The sequence below is a fragment of the Penicillium canescens genome (genome assembly GCF_028828765.1).
Source record: "Penicillium canescens strain IBT 15451 chromosome Unknown utg000011l_segment0_segment0, whole genome shotgun sequence".
Classification (NCBI taxonomy): Eukaryota; Fungi; Ascomycota; class Eurotiomycetes; order Eurotiales; family Aspergillaceae; genus Penicillium; species Penicillium canescens.
In genome coordinates, this window is record NW_026703973.1 from 1,229,130 (window position 1) to 1,253,717 (window position 24,588).

A 24,588-nucleotide genomic window follows, 5' to 3' on the forward strand; every position below is an offset into this window, starting at 1 on the left:
AAAGGGGCTGAAGAGTAGGGCGGCAAGAGGGACTCTCCGAACTTATAAAAAAAAGGTGAATGCGGACATACAACAGGGATGATTCGCTGGCGGTCACCCGCCCAACTACTTACTCACTGGCGTGTGGTTTAAGTATGGCTGAGCGGACTGGGAGCCCTGTTTTCTACACGCTATGGTCGTATGTGCTTGTGACAATATATTCAAAGACTATATATAGGGTAATTTCTAGCCCATGATAGAAATACTTTGTCTATAAATAGAGGACATCGAGTAGCATTACGCCCGCAGATGTGACCGGCACTAGATATTGCGACTAATTGAAGTGAGCCATTCTCACGAATATGTCTTGTTCTTGAAAGTACCCAAATGCAAAACGGATAATACAATATATTCGTGTTCAAAGATATCAAGTTGAGTATGGGAGATCAGTGTACTAGATGCGGGATCGGGTGCATGCCTGGTGGTCCCTCGTCACTTGTAGAAATTTTTGAAGTGGTCTTACGTTAAATGCTAAGGTCATAACTTTTACTCAACTCATAAATTGATATAGCAATTGACATGATCCAATCTCTGAAGATATTAGCACCTATAGATCATGGAATTCTTCGCCACGATTGAATATACGTAAACATAGAAAGGTTATCTTCTCGAATACAACGCTCGAAACTATCCGCAGTAGACCTTAAACAAATTATCAAAAACATCTGCCATTTACAGCCAATCCAACAGGCATTTAGCCCCAAAGTGCAACATTAGCGATGCTCTCTCAACATACCCGGCGCCTGACTCAAGAGAGGCAGGGCGCGCGCAGTCACCGATCTGTTGGTGGATCGCCTCGAATCGGTGCACTTGCTACGCGGTATCACAAGTTCTAGAAGCTCATCAGCATGGCCGTCTGCAAGTATCCTCAACACATCCTTAGGAACAACCAGTGAGAGGTCAAAATCAAGAATGGTCGCCAATTCCGAGCTTGTTGCCGATTCAGGACAACCTAGGTAAGATTTGGCGACATATACCTCGGCGGCCCAGATAAGGACTTCATTTGAGACACGAAAGCCTGGCAACGACTCCAAAAAGACACGCAATAAGCAGCTGTTTCCTCTCCCCAGCGCGGTCTCGAAGGGTCCCTTCGATGTCATTCCTTGCATATCCGAGGCGTTATCGTGTGACACCAATAACCTTGCTCGATCATCGCGGAGATGGAGGAGTCGAGGTTTGTAGGGATAAGCGCCTTCTTTCAACAATGTGGATACGATATCTGGGTAGTTTCCGTCAATGGCAGCGAAGAGCCCGTTTGGAGCTCTGGTGCCCAGTCTCCCACTTTTTGGATGGTCAATAGTTGAGATACAATCTCGGTATGGCCCGTGGAACAGGCTAGCTCAAGTGCTTCACACGCTTTAGGGTCGCCAATCATAAGTTGAGCTCCACCATTGACGAGGCAGCGGACTGTATCTTCTATGTCTGTAGTATCGGCATGTGTTGTTTCATGAATCCCTAAATCCATCGCCGAAGCAGCCATTGGCATCTCAGTCGAAGCGGTAGGCTGTATGAATGTGTCGGAATTTCCAACTTTCCGCTCCGCGGAGGTCTCCTCCAGTTATCAGAAAGTAACAGTCAACAGCCCACGTAGCCCTCAGCTAATTGGCCAGCCGCAAGCCATAGGCCCACGACTCTAGGTTTGCTTCCATAAACGTGATAACCCACATAGCAGCCTGCCAAACATGGTCTTGTGTGGCTGTTTCGGATTTCGGCAAAGTCGACCGGAGATATCGGAGGCGAAAGAGAACGGCAGATAGCGCCCCTCTTCCATGTGTGTACGAAGCTGCTTCAACCTCCAGACGAATATTCTCTTCTCTGTGGCCTGAGACGTTGTTTCAGCTACAGCAAGATTAGATGGCCCACAAGTTCTCGAACAACTTCATTACCACCAGGGTTGTGCACTATGGCGAGGCAGTCTCTGGTGAACACCGTCGGATTCGAGCAACAATCAGTTGCCTACCCTGCCGCCGTCGAAAGGTCAAATGCAATCGCCAATCACCTTGTCACCATTGCAACCGGCTTGGGAAAGCGGAGCGATGCGTTTACTCTGTAGAACGGGATCGCAATTTTGAACTCCCACATTGGCGCACTGCTACTCAGATCCTACCACCTCTAAACAAGTCAGCAGGTCAAGATACACTGGAAACCACGGAAACTCTCAATGTTGCCGCACTAAACCCATTTTGTGAATCCTCAAGTATTACTGGGGAAGATTCCCAGCGCCCTGTTGACTCAGAGACATGGCATACGCCCGGACATTTTTATAGTGGCATAAGTCATTGGTCTTTTCTTCTCCCTGAGGTAAGTATCCCTCTTTAATTAATTTATCCCTTTTCATCCTCATATTGGATAGCGTGTAGTTTTATGTTCATGATAGCTAATTCTGGTGCAGTTTACAGATCTGTTGCAGTATGTAGACCAAGGAGGCTACAATGATCTGCAGGGGCACCATATTAATTATAAGGAGACGAAAGGCCGCATGCAAAGCACCCAGATCCCAACACTGCTTGCTTCCGTCCAACCTAGTGCTATCTTTTCTGAGCTTCCTCCCCGAGAGTACATCAACATTTGTGTGACCAACTACTTTGAGATTTTCGAGTGTGTGTATGGTATTATTCACAGTCACTCATTTCTGGGCAAGCTCGAGCAATTCATGCAAGCCCCTGAGCAGATGTCACCTTACTTTGTCTTCCAGCTCCTGCTTGTTATTCTAGTTGGGAATAGTACTGTCTGCACTGCAAATGGACGACTCGAATACTCAGCAATTGCTCATCTGTGGTCCAGGGTGGTTTCATGGAGGTCAGCTGCCTTTCTTCTGCAAGAGATTGACTTGGAAATTGTCCAGCTTGACACGTTAATGTTGCTGGCAAAAAGAATATACCACTTTGAAACACCCCAATGCATGCTCATATCACCGTATGTGATCCATAGAGCAATGCTTCTCGGCCTTCATCGTGAACCGACGCTATTCAACCGATTCTCCACGCACGAAGCAGAAAGCCGTCGGCGCCTATGGTACGCTATTCTCGAGCTTGACCTTGTTTGCGCTATCGATACTGGTATGCCGCCTTCGTTAGAACCTGGTTCCTGGGACACCTTGCCGCCGCGTGCTGAAGTAGAAGAAAATTATGAATACGCCGAAGATCAATCATCTCGGTCTGCTCAACTTGGCATCGGAAGCCGCGGTCTTGCCTTGTTGACCAGATCACTTCCTCTCAGGCTCCGGATTGTGGGGGCCGTGAATAAACTTCGGTTCATAATGGGGTTCGAAGAGGCTATTCGCCTAGGAACGGAGCTAGTGAAGGAGAGGACATCGATAGAGGATTTCATAAATTCTCAACAATACGCGACAGATCAGCAATCAATCACTGATATCGTTCAAGAATTACTTCAACTAACTTACGATCGAGTTCTATTTTGTCTTCACAAACATTTTGCCGCCCGGACGAAACCCGAGTACGAATTCTCCGAGTATACCTGTCTGCGCCTATCTTCTAGAATGCTTGACGTGCTGCTCAGGCCGACTCGTCCAACAGAGACCAATAAACATGGCACTACTTCTAGAAAAGGCGTGTTGGGTACGCTCGCAAGCAGTGGAGGCTACTTCTTTGAAAGCGATGCTCTTAATGCCGCACTGCTTATTTCCTTTCTCCTTGTGCGGGATTCCTGCGCCATTTCTTCTCCGAGCACCCAAATATCGTGTATCGACAGATTACGGAACTTTATACATGTTGCTCGGGAGCGGACATGCTTGCCTTACCCATCTGGCAAGGCATTCATAGTGCCTTCTATGGCCCTAGAGTATGTTTCCTTTGTTAGATCAGGTGGGACCAAAGATAAGAGCCTCCACACACGGCTTCAGGAAGCTGGCCGCAAGATTTCCAAAGCTGCCTTACTGGCTTACTTGGCGAGGCCGGGAAGCTTGATGAATCATATGGATGATATGGAGGCCGTCGTTGATATGACTCCTGCGTTATTTTAAGCGCTCTTTGGGGTTCTGTGGCTGTGGTGTTCGCTCGCGGATGTGTATTCTAAGAGGTTTTACAGCCAAAAGGGAATCAAGAGAAACATGTGCATTCAACGAAGGTATTAAGTCTGGGAAAGAAAAAGGAAGAGTAATCCATCCGGTGGGATGGCGCTTGATATGTCCCATGGTAAGGATCGCCTTCTGTTATCATCCCGATTCAGCCATGTTTGTTTCCATCGTCATATCCTCAACCATTCGCGTCCAGACCGTCACAGGAGGGACGGAGTTTTTAGTCTATAACAGTAGGAATGCTTCGCTGTTTATTGATCAACAAGACAAACGAAACCAGTTGCTGCAAAGCCATTAGATATTCCACGGCCGAAAACCTCTAGTATACCTGACAAGGAAGCCGACAAGCAAGTCAGCTTCATGACTATAGGTGATTAAGAGTCGCAAGTTATTCATGGCTGGACGGTCATTCGCAGGACTAGTGCAGGGAAAGCTGCAAAATACAAAAACAGGAGGGTTATCTTAGTAGGGTCCGCTGTTTTCTTTCAGACATGTCAAGGTGTGCTGCACCAGCATTTTCTGTATTACTATGAAGGTCATACTAGAGATAACTTTTCGCCATCAAGGTATCTTAAATTTGCGTTTTTTGGTTGTTGTACATACATACTAATCATGGACGAGTGCAACAAGCGGCGAAAACACTTGCTTGTGAGCATCTTACCGAAATCAGACTCCAATCTTGCTCGAGAATTTCGTCACCTAACCCGAGATTGAGCTTATACGTCTTCCAAGTTAATTATACATAAAGTACACACTCCTGCGACTATTCTCTGACTTGCTGAACACAGTATAACCGGGGCCCCGTAATTGGCGGCACTGGTACTTCTACTCTGGATGCTCTTGTCAAATTGTTTCTGTTGGCTTCCCTCCTTTGTTGGGCACCTATAATCATATATATGTTACTGTTATCTGGAGAATTATCTTAGAGAAGTAATCCTATTTTGCTCCTCACTCTTCTTCACTTCATTTGAAAACCCTCTTCCTCTTTGGCCTAATCGAAAACGAGTCCTTTGAAGCAAGTTGGTACTGCACACTAGACGTGAGAACTGCGGGATCGGACTACCTGAATATCCTCAATCTCTACCACCTCCCTGTCACCGGCTTTAGCTGTTACCACATTATTGATAATCTCCTCGTGTATAGCACACTGATATTTAGAAAAGTCCCGGGCAGGAATTCTAGCGCTGAAAATTTCGTTGATCTCCTCCAAAGTGCGACCTTTCATTTCCGGTATGAAAAAGAAGTAGAAGACTAGCAATAGAAAGCTAGAACCGGCCCAGATGTAGTTATATTTTGCTCCCTGGCGCGAGTCAGCATGGAAATTTTAAGTCTTTGTATGTGTTTGAACTGTAAAAAGTGCTGGCATTTGGTGAAAGTAATGGTTAAGGAAACTTTGAACATACCCAATTCATCTCTGTAGGGTTGATAAAATAGGGCGTACAGAAGGTAGTCAACCATGCGAGTAAATTACCTAGCGATGTTGCAGAGCCCACTGACCACGCTCTTAGCCTTGAGCTAACAAGCTCAGTCGCAACAAGGTAACTGGCCACTTGTATGCATCCATTGACGAAGACCATATAAATGGCAGTGAATGCGACAACGAGATTCGGTGAGGATGGGCGGACTGTCGCGCTAATAGCGCTAGCTAGTTGGGTTAGGCAACAAGCTGAGGCGCCAAATATAAGGATTGAGCGGCGGCCAACAAGGCACGAGATGGAAAACATGCCAACCATGACACCAAGGAAGCCGATGCAGGTATTCATGATAGAGTATTGGAAAGATCTGGTTACTCCGATGACGGAGTAGTAATAAGTGTTGTATCCAATGATAACCCAAATTCCAGATGCGGCTTGGGAGGCCATCATGCAATAGCAGAGGATTGTGCGGCGACGATCAATTCCTACGGTTTCCAATTAGCAACATTCTAGAGGTGAGCTTCTTTAAGGACAATAATACGTGCCTCTGAACATATCCAAGAAACCAACACTCTTTGCTGCTTCCCTTTCTTCACCCACGCCTCTAACCATCTCAGCCCACTCAATCTCAAGGCTCGTCTGGTCTGCATCGTTTCCTCTTAGTCGTACCAGGGACCGTTGTGCCTGTTCTTCCCTTCCATGATGTAGTAGCCATCGAGGACTCTCGGGAACGAAGAAGAGCGCCACCGAAAGAAATGTGGGGACGATAAACAAACAGATCAACGGAATTTGATAAGATAACTTATCCATCCGCTCTTTGGTATAGTAGTCCACGACGGTCCCTATAATAGAACCAAGGTTGACCCAGAATGCGAATAGTGCAACTGTAATGCCACGTAAATGTGCTGGGGCCACCTCGGCGGTGTAAATATTCGAAAATGTAATAAAGAACCCATTTGCAAGCCCTATAAGAAGTCGTCCAACATATAGGACGTTGGGTGTGGTGCTGACAATTTGAACAGCACATGCAGCAGCATTGAGAATACAAGCAATCCACAGAGCAGAACGCCGGCCGAGAAAATGGGAAACAAACCCTGCTGAAAGTGACGAACTAAAGGAGCCCAAGGTGAGCAGGGAAGATATCAGTTGCTGGACAGTGCTCTTTGTCTTGTGTTAGTAGCCAGAACGAATCCTGAGTAGAGTGATAGAACAAATTTGAGCCTCACATCAATTCCATAGCCCATCGGGCTGCCAGGATCCTTGAATCCGAATACCTTCAAGAATCCGGGCATTGCTTGAAGGCCACCAATTCCTGAGCTGTCTAACCCATACTGCATATTAGCTATCGCCACCGTAACACAGATTATCAGGCATTTCCGATGCGCGTATAGAGACTGGGGAGAGGATCCCATCTTCTGAGTGGTGTAGACGAGGCAGTGCAATTTCTTGATTTGCTGGACACAACTTAGGTTTTATGGATGTGATGACGCGGCTCTGAAGAAGCTATAATACTAAGGGGAGGGTTTTCATCCTATATATTGAGTCCGTCGCACAGCTATGATCTCGAATGAAGTATCAATGTGTTTTATTTGGCATCAGCGAATCGAGACCCTGCCCCACATTTGGAAACCCTATAATATGCGGGTTTGTTAACTAGTACGACAACGCTAATGCATTGGATCCTCAGACGACACGACTCTCCAATGAAAGTCGGTCGGACAGGGGTTCCTGCCCTGGAAACACGATTTAACTATCAGCTGGGTCTGAGTGACATTTTGTGGGGCTCCGAGGCTTGAAAGGTGCGGGGTTTGGGGTCTCCCGCAATCAAGTGATCCAAAGATAAAATTCAGCACACGTCTGATGTTTGAACTATGCACTCGGAGAGCAAAGCCCTCTGATAGTAGACCCTAATAAGGAAACTTTGACTAAACTGCAAGCTGCATAACTACGCCTAACATGCTGGCAAGAAGGGGCAAGCGTCTTTAAGGTAATTATTTTCTACAAAGCATTTTTAAGCTCCTAGATTAAACAACTGGGGGACTTCGCTTATGCCACTGATTTCTTACATTTGTGACAACTCTTGCAGGGAAATTAGTATAATCCTTTATACTAAGACGAACAAATTCCATGTCCTCACTGAGACATCTCGCCGGTTGCTGACACCCGGCGCTCGAACGGCTCTTCGCTAGAACGTTGTTCCGAAGCGCCTTACACAGCCCTGTATGATGAATGGAGTGCAGGAGAATATAGAGTGTCATTATCCTTTTTGTAGGTCAACAAATTTTTTCTAGAGAAAAGATTATTGTGCGCAATGGACAGGACGTCTCTTGTTTACTACTGTAGCCTAACTGGAAAGTCCAGTACTTACATTTTGACTGTTTTTATATCTGACCTGACCTGAGCGCAGAGTGCTTTCGTTGAAACTAAAAATGTTGGAGGTAATGAATTAAGTTAAATACCAGTTGAGCAGGGGCTCGTTTCCAGTGGAACTTTATCTCTGCTATTATGAGCAGCGAGTGCCACAGTAGTTAGTGTAGTTGGAAACACACCATAATAATTGACAGAGCGCCATGCTGGTTGTTGGTAGTACCTAGTACCTGATATTTTTGCTGACCATCGAACCTTGGTTTAAACCTGAGGTGCTTATGGGGTATGTTGGCGGCGGATGCCTTTCCAGAAATGTCATCTTGATTTGTCACGAGATTTAGTCTACATAGTGTAAAGCACGCCCATCAATGACTCACCATAGCAGTATTAGTTGAATGATTAATATAAGATGTTATATACCATACCCGTTCCATACGAGCCAGATAGTAAATTATCCCGTCCACTGATTGATCCCCACCTACAACCGCTCTGAGGTTTAATAGTAACTATTCAAACAACACTTCAGCTAATGACTGCCTCAATTAACTACACCTCTTCTAACAAGCCAATCACAACTATTTGGCTAAAGAACAATTAAAGGTTATAAATACGAGAATAGAGGAGAAACATTTGCCTTATAACGTGATAGCTTATTGAACAGATTTAGAGTACATAGACCTTTTCCCCAACATGTGGTTTCTACTTTATTTGCCAGCTAGCAAGGTAAGCTTCCTTTTACAAACAAATTGATGAGACCTATCTACTCAGTCCATAGCTGGCGATAAAAGATGTAATGGCTAAGATATAATCTCGCCTTGCAATGTATCGAACGGCAATTCCCCAACCATCATATCCTCCTGCAGAACGACACACCGTATTTCTGCGATTCGGCTGGCTGACAGGATATTGTCACAGGGCCGCTATCTAAACCTCATCTAAGCCTAGATGCGGTAACAGCCTATCCCTAATGTAGTCCTCCGCTGTGTGCAACTTAATTCCCAGATTGATCACCTCGGGAGTGGGAATCTGCAGTCCAGGGTACATTCCAACGGCGTTGTATAAGTCAAGCATGATATCCCGTTCTTTCCACCCAGTAGTGGGAAGGGTGCTATATTTCACCTCTTTACCAGATACTGTTTCTAGGGTTAACCATCTGGACCCTTTCTTTTGTCATGACAGGGGATTACCCACATTTTGCAAGAACTTTGGCAATGTCGCCAGGTGTTTCACGAGCACCTCCAGCAAGAAGATGTTTATGGTTCAGCTCATCTTTTCTTGCGTCCCACAAATCCCAAACAGCCTTGCAGACACCTGCCAGATCCTTTTCCACATAGAGTGTTACGACTAAGTTGGAAGAGGTCTTTGTGTTAGTTCAATTTCCCAAATGACGCAATGGGAAGAGGGGGCATACGTTCAGCATCAGCTGTAATTACAGGACGCTTCATCAGAATCAAGTCCTGTTCCTTGTCATAGGAAACATATTTTCGAAGGATCATGTTCTCATAAAAGTTACCAGTAAGGATAAAAGCACCAGGCAGGTTGTGCTCCCGGATAATTGCATCAACGGAGTGTTTCCCTATCTCCAGTCAGTCATAAGCCAACAATATGCCTATCTTCGCATGCCTCCAATGCACTAGGCCGAGTGTAAAGAAGATGTGTTAAATAGTATGCCTCTTACCTTCATACAAGCGAGTCACAAATTTGCCCTTCGAGATTTCCGCTGAGCTTGGCAATGAACTCCACAAGAAACATTGCACACCGGCCTTGGCTGCGGCCTGGACAAGGTTGTTACCCTGCTGCTCTTCGCTCATCGGATCATCCGCGACATCCTACAAGAACCGTCAGCATAATCCCCCGCTCCCTTCTACGCAGCGTTGCGGGTAGTAGACACAAGAGTTGTCACGTACCGTATCGTAGAAGTCTGTCACCCCCCAGACACCCCACACTCCAGCCATTGCGGCTTCCAGAGTGGAAGGTACCGTCAAGTTCCCTTGGACCAGATGGGCGCCCAATTTTGCGAGAGCCTGTGCCTTTTCGGATGTAGGAGTTCGAGTCAGGCAACGCACTTCATACTCTTCCGGATATTGTAGGAGTAACTTGGCAATAGAACCGCCTAAGGTTCTGTCGGTCAATTTTGTCCAAAGTATAAGGGAAATAATTTCCAGTCTCACCTTGTGTGCCAGTGGCACCAGTAATTAGAACAAGCTTGACCATTGTCTCAGCTAGATAAAAAAAATGTAGGCACTTCTTGGTAAAATAGCGTTTGGTATTAACTGGAAAGGAAAGGATTCACCTGTCAATTAAATACTAAGTTTGCCTCTTCTGCTGTAACTCTATGCTTACATATCCGGCTTTTTCCACCTTTTTTTCTTCTTTGTGGGACAGCTACAAAGGAGCCCTGGGATTTTTCCAGTGTATGTGGGGGTTTTCCAGTACTTCCCAATAGAATTACAGAGACCGCTCCAGGGACCGTCCAGCGTTAGAGAATATGTTCTTATGTATTTATGTGGGGCATAGCTGTCTGCTCAATCTAATGTTATCTTCTTAATGTGAAGCCATCTTTCTAGTATTTAATTGAAATTTGAGAAGTAATTATTATTATGATGATGATGATGATGATGATGATGTATTTATTTGCCCGGTGTAGCTCGCTCTAAATATATGCTGCTATGCGGGAGTGCTCTCAGGCCTGCCGACAGTGGTTGCCAGCCCACCGACCGACGGTTTCGTGGGGCTCGCTGATTGGTCGTCTTCGGGGCCCCAGGACCTCTGATTGACGAAATATCTCAAGAAACCGTTTTTGCCAAGGAAGAGTTATCTCTCGAGTGGAACTTGAGAAGTTATTATGTGGACTTGTATTAGAGCGAGGTAGCGCCAGTGTAAGCTCCAGCATCCATTAACAGACGATTATTAAACACTGACCGGTTTGACAATGGATCCTCCTGTGGTTATCAATGTAGTTTGAAGGCTCCAAGTTCGAAAAATTCAGGGCCTATTTGAATAAATACAATCTCCAGATCCATGTAAGTTAGGAAATCTCCAAAATGCAGTAAGCATCATTAATCATCTTGCAATATATTAACCAATGAAGTTTACATGTATGTGAGCGTGGGAAATAGTACCCTGTCTGTGCCATCTCAATCAGCGTAGATCATGGTGTTGCGGCTGGGGGTGCTGGCCTTGCAACAGCGTTGATACTAAGCACAAGGCCTGTCTTGAGGTGGTGGCAAATGAAATCGTTCTCAGTTCTATGCGTTACCAGAAGAAGTATGGAATACTTCGTTTCTAAGTTAGGGCCAACTTTGCCACTTTACTTTTATCGATGAGGAGGCCCTAACGGTCTACCCTGTTATACTGTCTTTAGCAATATAGGAACTAATTGGAAGGAGGCAAAATATGGCCCGAAAAGAAATTGCTGTTTCGTGGAGAGTCCCGATATCTCCGCACCTCACGGCTAGCACGGATCGATTATGCCGATGCTGCAGGTTGTCAGGGCTGGAGGTTCAGGGCAGCTGTGGGATACGGGTCATACCCCACGAACTCCGCCCTCCCTGATTTTGTGGGAAGTGAAAACTTGCAGTGTACCTTCTTATTTTGTGTTCTTAATTTTTCTCCATAAGCTCAAAGTACATTCGCTTAAAGTGGACCGTGTCAGGGTAACTACGATTGATACCTCCGCTTGGTTGGTAGCGAGCCAACTCCATCAATCCAACAGTGCACCAGAATAAGTTGATGGCCCGGCCGTAAACCCGACCTTTTTCCTGTCTCTCTTGCTCAACCCAGCCATATCGAAAGACATGGCGTCTAGTGGACCTGATGTCTGTTGTCAGCAAGGCTTCAGATACGAAGGTCAGCCCCAGGGAGAAACCAAGCAGATCAATCTTTTGCCAGGCTCAACATCCACAATTCATCAGTTCAATGCTTATTTCAGCTATCCAGAGCCTGGTCACAAAGGTGATGATGATAAGGCTGTTCTCATCCTGACTGACATCTTTGGTCTGTACGAAAATACTCAGCTGCTGGCCGATGCATTTGCGGCCGAGGGATACTTGGCGGTAGTTCCAGACCTCTTCAGTGGTGATGCTGCTACCTTCGATGCTGTTCGCACCGGCACATTTGACCAGCAGAGCTGGATCTCACAGCATACCACTGCTCAGATCGACCCCGTTGTTGCATCAATTATTCACTATCTAAGGCAAGAACTTGCCCTAAAGAGAATCGCCGGCGCAGGATACTGCTTTGGCGCGAAGGTATGTTATTTGTCATCCCAGCTTACTTGTGCGTTGTACTATCCCTAGCTGACTAGTCTCATTCTTGATAGTATGTCTGTCGTTTCTTAAAGCCAAGTGGGTTGGATGTAGGTTACCACGCGCATCCTTCCTTTGTAACAAAAGAGGAGTTGGCTGGTATCTCTGGCCCGATTTCTATTGCCGCTGCTGGTAGGATCTATCATCTTTACAAAGTAGCCATCACCCTGGCTAACCCATTTTGACATTAGAACATGACCACATTTTCACCACCTCTCTCCGTCACGAATCCGAGGAGATTCTAGCCAACAGCCAAGGTGCCTGGCAATTGAATTTGTTTGGAGGTGTCAAACATGGATTCGCATTGCGGGCTGATCTGACAGATACTCATCAGAAATGGGCGAAAGAGCAGGCATTTTATCAAGCGGTATCCTGGTTCCGCAAGTATTTGTGATTAAGCTGGTTCGATTATGCGCCACGCCTTTGATCTAGGGAATCGCATTGGTACAGTCAACAATGTAATTGATATCTCGCCTCAGTTTCATTTGGGAATTGGGTATACTATCGTTGATAACGTGGAGCCTGCTGCCCTTTTTATACTCACCAATATCTTGAATGTAGGCGAGTATCTACTGAAATGGGCATACAAGAAGTCAACATAGTTTCGCCGGCGCACGAAACAGCACATCAACCCGTTAAGTGTAGCGCCTGGACCAAAAATCAAGAGAAGTGTAGCTCAACGGTGTGGTACGAAAGCAGTCTCATATGTGGGCTCTGTTGCCCACATACTGAACGCAGTAGAAGCTAGGACTCGTGGCGCGTAATCAATGTTTGACGAGTCTTAATTTTGTGGCTATTGAACAGATTTAAGTCACTTGTTGAACAAGTTTCTTGAATGTCATCTGGAGGAGGTCTTACAACGGAGTAGCCGAAGCGTTAGGGCGAATGTGGACGGGACGAGGCCAAGTCATACGCGGCGCTCAGATGGGTCGGGCCTGGTTGTGTTACTCTAAGTAAGCGTAAAATTTCGTAAATTCTTGATGCTTCCAAGAGAGTTACTTCAACATGCGAGCAATTTCCGACTTAATAGAACCACTCCCTTACTACCAGAGCTACTTGCTTGTGACTAAACCGAAGGGAATAGCTTCCTTGCTTGACATAAGAGTAATGGCTGCCCCCTTTCCCTTCCTAATCCACAAATGAAAACCACCGTGCTGACTTTAGCTATTCAGGCGCCGGGGCCCACCTTTGCCAAGATGAAAGGAACGGAGAAAGAACTGATTAATGAGTTTGATGTTGCTGAATGGGCCAAGGATAAGCGGGAAGCCTCGCAAAGTATTGTCAGAAAATGGGGAGGCAAGGAAGAAGTCTTTGACTGGGTGGCTTGGGGACATCTCCGCTGGGGTACGGGAAGAGCTTGGTCGACTCTACTTTCGGTTGGGAAAGCCAGGCGATACGTCTGGACACCGTATGATGATACTTATATTACCTGGATCAAAACTTACAAGGTGCTGGAAGGCAGCTGAATCTTGCCCAAGCCCCGTGATGTTAAGTGAGCTTTAATTCTGTGTATCTATGCGCGCAACAACTGAGTATGGTGCTCACTGCAATTGAAAACACTGCGTGTGTTTTTAACCCTACAATATTGCCAATACTAAATGATATTCTCTTCATAAAAGCAAGATGCAAATATGCAATGTGCAAGGAGGATATTTCCGTTAGTGAGATGGTAATAATGACCTGTAGAAGGAAAATCCGGGTATGCTCAATTGCTATATTTTCATAGTCTTTTCCTACTTTGTCGCCCATTAGGCGTTTATCACACCAAACTGATATAGGCCCGGGTTATGCTTCCCAAAATAGGGAGCTAGGTCAGCATGCTGTAGGTTGAAGTAGGCAGAGGTCGTAGACCTGCTTAACTTGTCGAGTCCTTAGAACAGAAAGAGTAAAAAACATGTTTTCAAAAATATACCATCCACGTGGGAGCTGCATGACAACGCTATATACTGGCTGGTTTGGTCCCCGCGCAACAACGAGGCTAAATCAGAAGCGGCACCCGAAGTCTACGACACGCTAACGCCTATTGCCTTGTCATGGGCTGAGAAGTTCCCATCTGTAATCATTCGACCTCTCTGTGCTCGGTGGCTCCCTTAATATCATCGAGCTCACCTTCTCCCGCGTCAACCGTTTTCTTAATTTGGACCTGTTCGAGATCGACTTCTGCGGCACGCAATGATTCGTGATATGCGGTAGCTTCAGCCTCAGCTGCTCTCTCTTCTTGCGACATTTCCGGTCCGAGCAGAGCTGTCAGAAAGATGCATGCCCAAGCAATTTCCAGAAAGATTAGAATCACAAGGCCATAGTCATAGCGGTGCGCATATGACTTCGTTGGAGGTAACGGGAATCGTTTGGCTATTGTTGCCTGGATTGTCGAAGAGCCAGCCGAAGCCAGGTTGCCAAGCTGAGCTGTTAGGCCGACACTTAAGGATTTAATTGCTGGTGGTGAAAGCTCGACCAGATGTACCGGGATTGGGCCCCAGGCGCCGCCAACGAGTAGTTGCTGAAAGAATGCACCCGCCATTATGTTCATGCCTCTTGGCAAAACGAAACCCGGTACTGCTGCTGCACCTAGTAAGGAGACGCAGATAATTGTTAGGCGGTTCCCGAAAAAGGTGCTAATGTAACCAACGGTTATACCACCGGTAAGAGCACCTAGCTGCCCGATGATCGTAACCAGGGAAGTGTTTGTCGCAGACATGTTGGCCTGAGTTTTGAGAAAGGTTGGGTAGAAGTCTTGGCTTCCATGAGAGCAGAAGCTGAAGAACGCCATCAGAAATGTCATGTAGACCAGGAGGACCCAGTTCTGATAACATGTCTTTCCGGTAACTTTCAAGGATTCTTTCAACGTGACCTTGTTAGACTCTCCCCCTGCAGCACGTCGCTGGGCTTTCATCACTTTAAAGCTGTTTGTCTCCGGCAATGCCCATCTGAATGCAATAATGAGAACAGGCGGCGCAGCGCCAAACCAAAACAAGCTTCTCCAGCCATGGGGAGTCGTTGGGACGAGGGCACGGTAGAAGGCAGCAGCAAGCATGTAGCCGATTCCGTACCCCTGCTCGAAGAGGCCGGAAAGCAGGCCTCGAGCATCATGAGGCAGATCCTCAAGTGCTGTAGCAGCTGCTGGTCCAAAGAGACCTGAATGCTGTTAGTTCATGTGCTAAACACGCTCAAAACCGAGATACAAATGTCAAGTTCATCTCACCTCCCATTGCGATGCCATATAGAGCGCGGACACCAATGAATTGACCAAGGGTATTGCAGAAACCCGTTGCAAGCTCCAGGATAATGAATAGGAACAAGTTGAATATCGTGACATATTTCCTTCCGTAATGGTCTGCCATAAAACCAAATAAAAGGGCGCCAACAGATCGAAGCATCAAGGTAACCGCGATACCCTAGCGCCCAAGCTTGTCAGTAAGAACAACATGAACAAGTATCTCAGTGCTCTTACCCAAGTAACAGCCGACGTTGAGACACCAAATGCAGTAGCAAGCTCTGTTACGGTCATAGTCACACTAAAGAAGTCGAAAGCATCCCAAATCCAGCCGAGAAATCCAGACAGGAACATGAGCCACTGGTGGCGTGACAAGTCACACAGGATGAGATACGGATTTCTGAGTTTTGTCTGTTTTGTGATCATCAGCAGGTCAGAAGTTGCTTGAGAAGAATACCCTTTCTTCGCTCGGGACAAGTCTAATTACCTTTGGGGGTCGCAGACTGGAGATTCGAGTTGCCAGATAACGGCGAATCTGGGCTCCAGAATAGAACCACCCTGCATCCATACGATTCTTCATGGTGGTCAAGTAGTTATGATTCCTGCTCTCTCGTATGTAGAGTAACTGGTGGAAAAGTGTCGTAGATACGGAATCTCGCCTCTGTCAAGGTTGCCAGGAATTGCCACGGTTGTGAGTCCGACTTTAAAGGCATCCATAGTGGTAACATCTGCAGTATATTTGACGGACGCTGTTTGCTGCCAAGAGATATCGGTAGGAAGTCAAAGAAAGATCAACCCACGAAATCGTTGTCGCTTGATGCCGCTTCGATGGATGAGCGGGATCGGTTATTGGTCTTTTCCTGGGCCAAGACCCTCGAGAATGCCAAACCTACCGAAACTCTGGTAAGTACCCCATGGGGAAGCCTTCAGGGTTCGGTTCTGGACCGGCCATTATGGGCTGAGTGGCGCACCCATCAAATTTCATTGGAAGCAAAACCGAGAAACGCGAGAATTGTCGACCCCACAAAGTAGTTAATTATTCGCTCAAAACTTTAGGAAGGAAATAAGCTTTGGCCATGCCCAAGACACGACCATCAGCTTGAAAAGACCCGAGGCTGGATCACGTCCCGGCCATTCTCTATGTGGGTTCAAAGGAGCACTAATCCCACACTCGCGGTAAGGATCAACTCTAATGGCTCCCCACCTTACCCCACAAAAATATATATTCTTGTAATCCACGACAGCGAACCATGCGCTTGAAGCTACTACAGCAAATTTTATCGATGCAGGAAGGATCCTTTTCGGTTTCGCTTTTTACTTTTCGTGGATATATTTAAGACTAATGGATTGGATATTGAGATTCATGACCCGCAGCCTTAAGTTGCTCTCTTATTAGGTTGGTCATTGGGCAGCTGAATGGAGCAATACAAATTCGACGTGACACAACACTGGAATCATGAACTTGAAAGGAAGAGTTAGAGGCTGGCCTTTGGCACCAGCAGCACTTTCTACTCCACTTGGATGAAGAACACAGATTCTTGGTTTTGACATGCACCAGACTCGATAAGACTGGGTGTTGGGTTCGTACAGAACTCAATCCAAGGGTGTTTGTAATCCCTCTTCACGAGGCACGTGCTCGCCTGCTGATTCTGTGAAACTGGCGTGGGCTTAAATCCAAGCATGTAAAAGGATTGTCTAAAGAAGAGGAAAATGGAATGATATAAGATTCATCACAGAGATTACAGGAAAAACGCTTGAAATAGATAAACACATCTAAATAAATTATGTTATCAGAATGTTTAATGTAAAAACAATACATCTGTTGATATCTTGATAAATAAAAGCAGAGATCTAGAGATGACTGACAACACTTCATGGATTCACTACACATAGTGAAATATACTTCCTCTTGACCTTCGTTCGTCCTTGGTAAATGCCAATAGTCTCATAGTTCGAATCAACGTAAGAGGACATGGATTACTGACTACTGGATCTCCTCAATCCACCATTGCACTTCAAATTTTTCAGTGTAGCGAATAATCTCAAGCTTCTTGTGGCTTTTGGTAAAGCAAGGAATGCTTGAACGAGGAGCTTGGCTGAGGTTTGTCAACATATCTCCTTCCCCGGTAGAATTTTCGCTCGTACTAAAAATGTTGACCTAGTTAAAATTATGCAAGGTTCGTAGCGATGTTGCGCATGCGGTTTTTTGTTCAAATTACCTGGAGTGCAATTGTTGTATAAGGGAAATAATGCATCTCATGCGCTGAAGAATTTCGTTATCACTACAAGCCATATCACCATTGCAAAAACCCGGAAATCCCTCAATACCTCCACATCTCGTGCATTTCATTCCAAAAGGACATTACTCCTAGTCATGTCGGCCAATGACGCATTTGATATGCTCTACGCTCAAAGTAGTAGCAGAAGCAGCTTTAGATGAGTTGATGGCTATGCTTGACCATCTATAGGTGATCCGCGACTTACCCCGCAGGAATCACATCCCTGGGTTACCCCCAGGCCATGGCTCTTTGTTGAATCCGCCGCAGGCGCACCCGCGATAAAAGTTTCCTTGCCGGGAAACAGCAGATTGCTCGTCAATAAATAGTCCAGGATGCCATCTCAATACCGATATCCAACTTCAGTATGAGGCCCTTGTAGTCTTGCCAGTGCGAAGATGTATTAAACGCCGACCATGGGAGCGTTTGGCTCGTTTCCCTCACAGTCCATGGGTTCTTCTTGCTCAAGGTGACGGTGAGCATGTTGGGGTGATCGGCCTTCTTGCTACTCTTCCATTTCCCCAACGCAGCACATTTGAAGATCAAGTCGGGCGTGCCATGCGGGGGGCCGTTTCTCCCCAGTACTCCATCTGCCCACTCTTTGCCCGCCTGCAATGGGCTGGTGTATGCGAGGCTCAGTCGTTTCTCATCTGACCTGACGGACGCGTCGACTGTTACGGTGACCCCTGGGTTGGAGGCATTGAGATCCACCTCATCTAAGGATTTTTGTTAGACAGAAAGACCGTCAAGCCTACTGTACTTTACTTTTGTCACGTAAATCCTCTCGTTCTCCATCTTGCCGGTGAGCTTCATGCCCTTTATTTGATGATTAGAGTGCTTGGCCCTGATGAAAAGCCTGTCACAATGGGAATTACCTGTTCCTTTCTGAATCGATTTTCACTTGGTCAAGCTTCTTCTCAAGCGTGGGCTACTTGGCACAGGGCTGGTTTGCATCCCGATTTCTCCCAGGCAGAATGCACTGAAGCTGGGAGGCCCTTACCTGAAAGAGCCTTTTTGCAATGAGGTCATGCCTGGATATAACATTTGCCGAGTTACCTTTTAGGATCGGATTACGATCACTTTAATCTGGAACAAAGGTCACGGGGGTCTTGCCGGTGGCAAGCTGTCCACTGTCCGAGCCTCGTTCGTGCTTAATCCACATCAGCAATCTCCCTTGCTGCTTCGTTGGCTGGTGACCAGTGTCTAGCGTGGAGCTTCAGGCCGCGATAAATTGCTACTCGATTGCCCTTGCGTGTGAAATATGCTGCCTGCACTTCCTCCAGCAACTCATCCAAAATTCGATTTTCCCAAGCAAAGATGGTGATTTTTTTTAGCGTCCATAGGTCAAGTGTTGCTGGGACTCGGACGAGGATTGCGATAGAAGCCCATTAAATGGCCTCGATTACGGAAGACACGAAGCTGAATTTGCCCGGGGGGCAGCTAATAGTCTGGAATCCACCCTTCTTTCTCTGGCTCTGCCAGAGCAAACTTTTGTCTTTCTCATACCTCGGATGCTCCTCAGCAGGGTCTTTGTCCTGATTTTCTTCATCTGTGTCGTCCTCTCTATGGCAGGGTGAACTTCGATTTTTGTCACGGCAATAGACTATCGACACTCCTTTAACTGGTTATGTTCCGATGCCCGTTTGATAAAGGATCGTGGAGCGAGTTTTCGAACTTCATATCGATGGAAGCGGCAAAATATAAATTTAAATGCTGCAAATTGTGATAAGCGGAGGAACTGCGAACTTGGAAAAGGCAGAGAGCAAAGTGAATAAAATAATGTGACTAGAGTGAGTTGAGACATCAACGAACGCCCACGAAGCACTTGCTCTCGACTGTGGTTGTTGTGGCCCATAAATATCTAAAATTTTCAACTGTTCGGATTAAATAGCTAACGTTAATAGCGCGTTATGGGGAGCCTTTGGATATACATGTATCACACTTCATTTAGAACCCAAAGCAGATGAATATACAAAGTACTTAAAAAGTGAATTTTGTAGCTACACAACTGATCGTTCATTAGAATATACATAGGGGAATACGATTACGACCAGCTTATTCAAATATTGTGAACGGGTAGAACTTTACAAACGGTATACAGATGCACGGCTAATGCCATTCGCAGCCGAATTCTTCCAACCTCGCTTTAGGTATGCAAATGAGTGGATGATGTAGAAAGCCGTGAGAGAAACAAAGAGCATATGAAATCGGCAGTGAAAGCAATCTAATGACAAAGAACCAACACAATCGTTCCAGGACATGCAGTTTCACTGCTAGGCAGAGTATACAACCTTGGAAGCACAGACAATATGGTGAGCTTCTGATCAGAGAGCAGAAAATGACGACAGTCGCCAAGAATATGCAATGCAACCTCCTCCCCCCACGACTTTAGCCGAGGCTATACTAGGAGCACTGGGAGACTAATATTGGTAATACAGCCGATGGATCCATTGAACAAGACGTATGCTCTCACTCTCTTGGCTGTACACAAATGTTTGCGGTGTACATAAGCGGACCGCGGTAGTTCCATCAGCCGGACGCTCAGGCACTACTTCCACCGAAGTTCTACCGAGCATTAAACGGATACGGTGTACCCGATTGGCCTTCAGGACGCCCTTAAGCAGCTTTGTCACCAGCTAGGAAAGCTTAAGCCTAGCGGGATTGAAGATGTGGAGGGGTAATACCAGCCACGAAGAATCCAGAGGGCACGAGCACTAAATCTATGGAGTTTATAAGCACATTTAGGTTCGACTAAATCCATTAGCTCCTCTCTGCCGTCGGGAAGTTGTATCTATGTACTATACCCTGCGCCTGCAAGGGATATTTGCGGGGAAGGCGGGGAAGTTGGCTATAGATCCATATACATACGCCAAGACATAAAGTCACGGTGGTGTTCAGGGAACAAACAAATGAAGATGCGCTGATTTATTGTATTAGCGTCTTGGTGTCTAGTATACATAGGTCGTGTCGGCAGTTGAGGCATCGGCTGTACTCCGAGCATCCCACGATGAGGATCATATATTAAGCAAGCTTTCCCTTCTGTCTAGGGCAGAATAATTCTTTAGGCTCCGGTTATATTACATTATATCCTCAATATGAGGCTCCTTGCTTTCAGCGCTTGCATTGCAAGCGTTACGGCCGATGTTATCACGTCCGACAGTCACTTTTATGGTCAAAGTCCGCCTGTGTATCCGTCACGTACGTCACTTGCCATATTATTCGAGGTATAACTAGCCATATATGCTAATGTATCTTTCTGCTTAGCTACTGGGACTGGGACTGGAGACTGGGCAGAGTCATACACCAAGGCAAAAGCGTTTGTCGCCCAGTTGTCACTTGAAGAGAAGGTATCCTAACTACACACCCCGCGGGTAATTATCAAACGAACTAACAAATTAAGTCAAACCTTACTTTCGGCGCTTCCACAACTGATAATGGGTGCTCTGGTTTCATTCCTGCTATCTCACGTCTTGGATTCCCCGGACTTTGTCTCTCGGATGCCGGAAATGGACTTCGATCTACTGATCTAGTCAATGGATATCCGGCCGGACTAAGTGTTGGCGCAAGGTACGATATACCAGGCACACTCAGACTGTTTCCTCGCTAATTCCAGTAGCTGGAACCGGAAACTCACGACCGAACGAGCACACTTCATGGCCGGCGAGTTTAAAGCGAAGGGTATCAATATTGCCCTCGGCCCGGGTAAGCATCGTCCTGAATAACACAGCTTCGTGATTTGCGTTACTGACAAACGTGATCGTAGTTGTTGGCCCTCTCGGTCGCGTCGCTCGTAATGGTCGAAACTGGGAAGGGTTCAGCAATGACCCATATCTAAGCGGTGTCCTTGCTGCCGACACCGTCACAGCATTCAACAAACGTGGTGTGATGACCAGTCTCAAGCACTACATTATGAACGAGCAAGAGACGAATCGGAACCCTATTACTGGTAGCACCCCTCAGATTGAGGCGGTTTCGTCGAATGTGGACGATAAGACCATTCATGAATTATACCTATGGTACGTTGCAAATATCTAACAGACGGTCCAAGTGATACTTTTGCTAATGTTAATCTATTCATCATTAGGCCTTTCCAAGATGCCATCAAGGCAGGCTCCGTGAACATCATGTGCAGGTGAGACGAATTTACTTCATGATTGTTCGTGGCTAACAATTCGCCTATAGTTATAACCGAATCAACAACTCATATGGCTGTGCCAACAGCAAGACTCTCAATGGGCTTCTTAAGACAGAGCTTGGTTTCCAGGTATCTACTCTGATTATCTTTTAGTGTTGTAGTAGAAAAACTGATCGTTTAGGGATTTGTGGTTACTGATTGGACTGCGCAACGTAAGTGGTTACTCCAGCCCCAGGTATTTTCTCATTCATCTCACTAACTTTGTATGCAGACAGCGGAGTTGCCAGCGCTTTGGCCGGTCTTGATATGGTCATGCCCGACACTACATACTGGGGCAACAATCTGACTACTGCAATCAACAACGGCTCTGTTCCGGAGAGTCGATTGAATGATATGGCAACTCGGTATGTTATGAACCCTATATTAAAAAAGTATATAGAAACTGACATCACTCAGTATTCTCGCTGCATGGTACTATCTGGGTCAAGATAGCAGCATTTCCGAACCTGGAGCTGGTATGCCCTATTCTGTCATTACACCACACAAGAGAGTGGACGCAAGAGACCCAGCTGCTCGCCCTGTTATCCTACAAGGTGCAGTTGAAGGCCATGTTCTTGTGAAGAATAATCATGCTCTGCCCCTCAAAAAGCCCCAGGTCCTGTCCGTCTTCGGGTACTCCGCCGCCACCTATAAAACATCAGTCCCATCTACCAGTGGACTAGGATCGTGGGCACTCGGTTATCAAAGCACTGATGTCCAACAAATTATGGCTGCAATTGGACGTAACGAAGGACACTTAGTTGAGCTTCAGTCTATTGCGATCAACGGTACGATCATCATGGGCGGTGGTTCTGGTGCAGCAACACCCACCTATGTCTCTGGTCCTCTTGACGCCCTTACAAACCGAGCGATGAAAGATAACTCGGCTCTGTTTTGGGATGTCGAAAGTCCAGCACCTGAAGGCGTCCCCGCTTCGGATGCTTGCTTGGTCTTCATCAATGCGTGGGCATCTGAAGGATATGACAGACCTGGTGTTTATGATGATTATTCTGACAACTTGGTCCTTTCTGTCGCTGACCAGTGTGACAACACGATTGTCGTGATCCACAACGCGGGAGTCCGTCTCGTTGACAATTTCGCTGATCATCCTAATGTCACTGCTATTGTCTATGCTCATACACCAGGCCAGGATTCCGGTGCTGCAACAGTTGCATTGCTCTACGGTGATGAGAACTTCTCTGGCAAGATGCCGTACTCTGTTCCGAAGAATATCAGTGACTACGGCGCGCTACTTGACCCCAGTCTCCCAGAGGGTGACTATGTCAACTATCCTCAAAGCGACTTTTCTGAGGGTATCTTCATCGACTACCGTGACTTTGAATCCAGAAATATCACACCTAGATATGAGTTTGGGTTCGGTCTATCGTATACTTCGTTTGAATATGGCTCGCTTTCTGTTACCAAGACCAAGAAGGCAAACAATGCCGCCAGGTATCCTTCTGGGGCCGTTGAGCAGGGTGGACAGGTTGATCTGTGGGATGTTCTTGCTCGGGTCAAATTCACAGTGAAAAACACTGGCCCAGTGGCTGGAAAGGAAGCTGCACAGCTTTATATCGACACTCCTTCCGGGGTCAAGCAGCTCCGCGGCTTTGAGAAAGTCTCACTGAATGCGGGCGAGAAAGATACCGTCACATTGGCCTTGACTCGTCGGGATCTGAGTGAGTGGGATGTTGTAGCTCAGAAGTGGCGGTTGGTGAGTGGTAAGGTTGGGGTCTACGTTGGCGCAAGTTTGAAGGACTTGAGGCTTCAAGGAACATTGCATCTGTAATCTCGATTATTGAGAGGAAACACAGTGTGGCAGTATATAGCATTTCCCAGTATCTAGTTTTTGTAAAGGTTATGGGATATCTTTTTCTCGATTACCAACACCGGCGTACTCATCCAGCCCTGTTAATCAAACAATGTTGCCTGCGTGAAGTTGGTAATTTGTGTCATCACTCTTGTCCTTTGAACCCTATCGGACTTAAGACGCAATGTTTGAGAGACTGCATTCCTTCGGTTCAGACATTCTAGGGAGAACACGCAAGCTTTTTATAAGTATTCAAGTGGTACAAGAGGCTGATTGGTCATTGGGGTCATATCTCTCGTTCATCAAGCTCAACTTAGACAACAATCATGGGTACTCAACCAACCATCGTCCTGATCACAGGTGCAAGCCGAGGCATTGGTTACGAAGTTGCCAAGCTCCTCTTCTGGTCACAAAACAATTATTACATTTTTCTCGGTTCTCGAGATGCAGGAGGTGGTGCTAAAGCCGCCGCAGAATTGGATTCCACCGGCGCATCAGTGGAACCAGTCACTATTGATGTAAGCGACGACGCTTCAATCGAGCTAGCAGCAGAGCATATCGCCACAAAGCATGGACACCTCGATGTGCTCGTAAATAATGCGGGCATCAACACAGATCTCGACGTCCTCCTGCAGCAGCAAAAGAAGCAAGAACAGAGCGACCTCGGGGCAACACCAGACTTTGCGAAGCTGCGAGAAGAAATAAAATCAAAAGGGACTGAGAAATTCAACCTTGCTCCGCTTCGGAAACTCTTCCGCGATGCATACGAAGTCAACGTCTTCGGCGCAGCAGCAACAACCGAGGCTTTCAGACCCCTTCTTGCGAAAGCCGTAGCCTCGCCACCTCGCATTGTCTTCGTTTCTTCTCACACGGGGTCGATGGGTCTGCGGAGTGAACAATCATCTGGGATCTGGGAGAAGCTTCGCAGCCCTTCATTCCCAACCTAACGC

General features: G+C 46.5%; 9 protein-coding genes across 9 annotated transcripts, besides 2 other annotated features; 5 read left to right on the forward strand and 4 right to left on the reverse strand.

Moving 5' to 3' along the window:
- Window positions 1-59: 59 nt before the first annotated feature.
- Window positions 60-218: a sequence feature (Protein overlapping with rRNA (N7446_013201, KAJ6042135.1) was converted to a misc_feature.).
- A 42-nt stretch (window positions 219-260) lies between these two features.
- Window positions 261-317: a sequence feature (Protein overlapping with rRNA (N7446_013201, KAJ6042135.1) was converted to a misc_feature.).
- Window positions 318-1,893: 1,576 nt separating this feature from the next.
- Window positions 1,894-3,879, forward strand: N7446_013202 (uncharacterized protein; the record flags this gene model as incomplete). Its single annotated transcript, XM_058521943.1, has 3 exons — window positions 1,894-2,340; window positions 2,432-3,840; window positions 3,864-3,879. The coding sequence occupies 3 exons, from the start codon at window positions 1,894-1,896 to the stop codon at window positions 3,877-3,879; spliced, it is 1,872 nt and encodes a 623-aa protein (XP_058365420.1).
- A 1,229-nt stretch (window positions 3,880-5,108) lies between these two features.
- Window positions 5,109-6,827, reverse strand: N7446_013203 (uncharacterized protein; the record flags this gene model as incomplete). Its single annotated transcript, XM_058521944.1, has 4 exons — window positions 5,109-5,375; window positions 5,479-5,975; window positions 6,036-6,651; window positions 6,717-6,827. 4 exons carry the CDS (start codon window positions 6,825-6,827, stop codon window positions 5,109-5,111), a joined length of 1,491 nt encoding a protein of 496 aa, XP_058365421.1.
- Window positions 6,828-8,781: 1,954 nt separating this feature from the next.
- On the reverse strand, window positions 8,782-10,071 carry N7446_013204 (uncharacterized protein; the record flags this gene model as incomplete). Its single annotated transcript, XM_058521945.1, has 6 exons — window positions 8,782-8,990; window positions 9,049-9,201; window positions 9,269-9,433; window positions 9,536-9,686; window positions 9,765-9,970; window positions 10,029-10,071. The coding sequence occupies 6 exons, from the start codon at window positions 10,069-10,071 to the stop codon at window positions 8,782-8,784; spliced, it is 927 nt and encodes a 308-aa protein (XP_058365422.1).
- Window positions 10,072-11,654: 1,583 nt separating this feature from the next.
- Window positions 11,655-12,558, forward strand: N7446_013205 (uncharacterized protein; the record flags this gene model as incomplete). Its single annotated transcript, XM_058521946.1, has 3 exons — window positions 11,655-12,107; window positions 12,179-12,296; window positions 12,356-12,558. The coding sequence occupies 3 exons, from the start codon at window positions 11,655-11,657 to the stop codon at window positions 12,556-12,558; spliced, it is 774 nt and encodes a 257-aa protein (XP_058365423.1).
- A 745-nt stretch (window positions 12,559-13,303) lies between these two features.
- Window positions 13,304-13,630, forward strand: N7446_013206 (NAD-dependent epimerase/dehydratase; the record flags this gene model as incomplete). Its single annotated transcript, XM_058521947.1, has 1 exon — window positions 13,304-13,630. One exon carries the CDS (start codon window positions 13,304-13,306, stop codon window positions 13,628-13,630), a length of 327 nt encoding a protein of 108 aa, XP_058365424.1.
- Window positions 13,631-14,223: 593 nt separating this feature from the next.
- N7446_013207 (uncharacterized protein) lies at window positions 14,224-15,958 on the reverse strand (the record flags this gene model as incomplete). The annotated part of the gene is made up of 4 exons (XM_058521948.1): window positions 14,224-15,299; window positions 15,367-15,559; window positions 15,616-15,789; window positions 15,866-15,958. The coding sequence occupies 4 exons, from the start codon at window positions 15,956-15,958 to the stop codon at window positions 14,224-14,226; spliced, it is 1,536 nt and encodes a 511-aa protein (XP_058365425.1).
- Window positions 15,959-17,972: 2,014 nt separating this feature from the next.
- N7446_013208 (uncharacterized protein) lies at window positions 17,973-18,467 on the reverse strand (the record flags this gene model as incomplete). The annotated part of the gene is made up of 2 exons (XM_058521949.1): window positions 17,973-18,370; window positions 18,410-18,467. The coding sequence occupies 2 exons, from the start codon at window positions 18,465-18,467 to the stop codon at window positions 17,973-17,975; spliced, it is 456 nt and encodes a 151-aa protein (XP_058365426.1).
- Window positions 18,468-20,749: 2,282 nt separating this feature from the next.
- N7446_013209 (beta-glucosidase) lies at window positions 20,750-23,617 on the forward strand (the record flags this gene model as incomplete). Its single annotated transcript, XM_058521950.1, has 10 exons — window positions 20,750-20,852; window positions 20,919-21,001; window positions 21,055-21,221; window positions 21,271-21,356; window positions 21,418-21,670; window positions 21,739-21,786; window positions 21,837-21,918; window positions 21,971-22,001; window positions 22,061-22,193; window positions 22,246-23,617. 10 exons carry the CDS (start codon window positions 20,750-20,752, stop codon window positions 23,615-23,617), a joined length of 2,358 nt encoding a protein of 785 aa, XP_058365427.1.
- A 347-nt stretch (window positions 23,618-23,964) lies between these two features.
- On the forward strand, window positions 23,965-24,585 carry N7446_013210 (uncharacterized protein; the record flags this gene model as incomplete). The annotated part of the gene is made up of 1 exon (XM_058521951.1): window positions 23,965-24,585. One exon carries the CDS (start codon window positions 23,965-23,967, stop codon window positions 24,583-24,585), a length of 621 nt encoding a protein of 206 aa, XP_058365428.1.
- Between the last annotated feature and the right edge of the window lie 3 nt (window positions 24,586-24,588).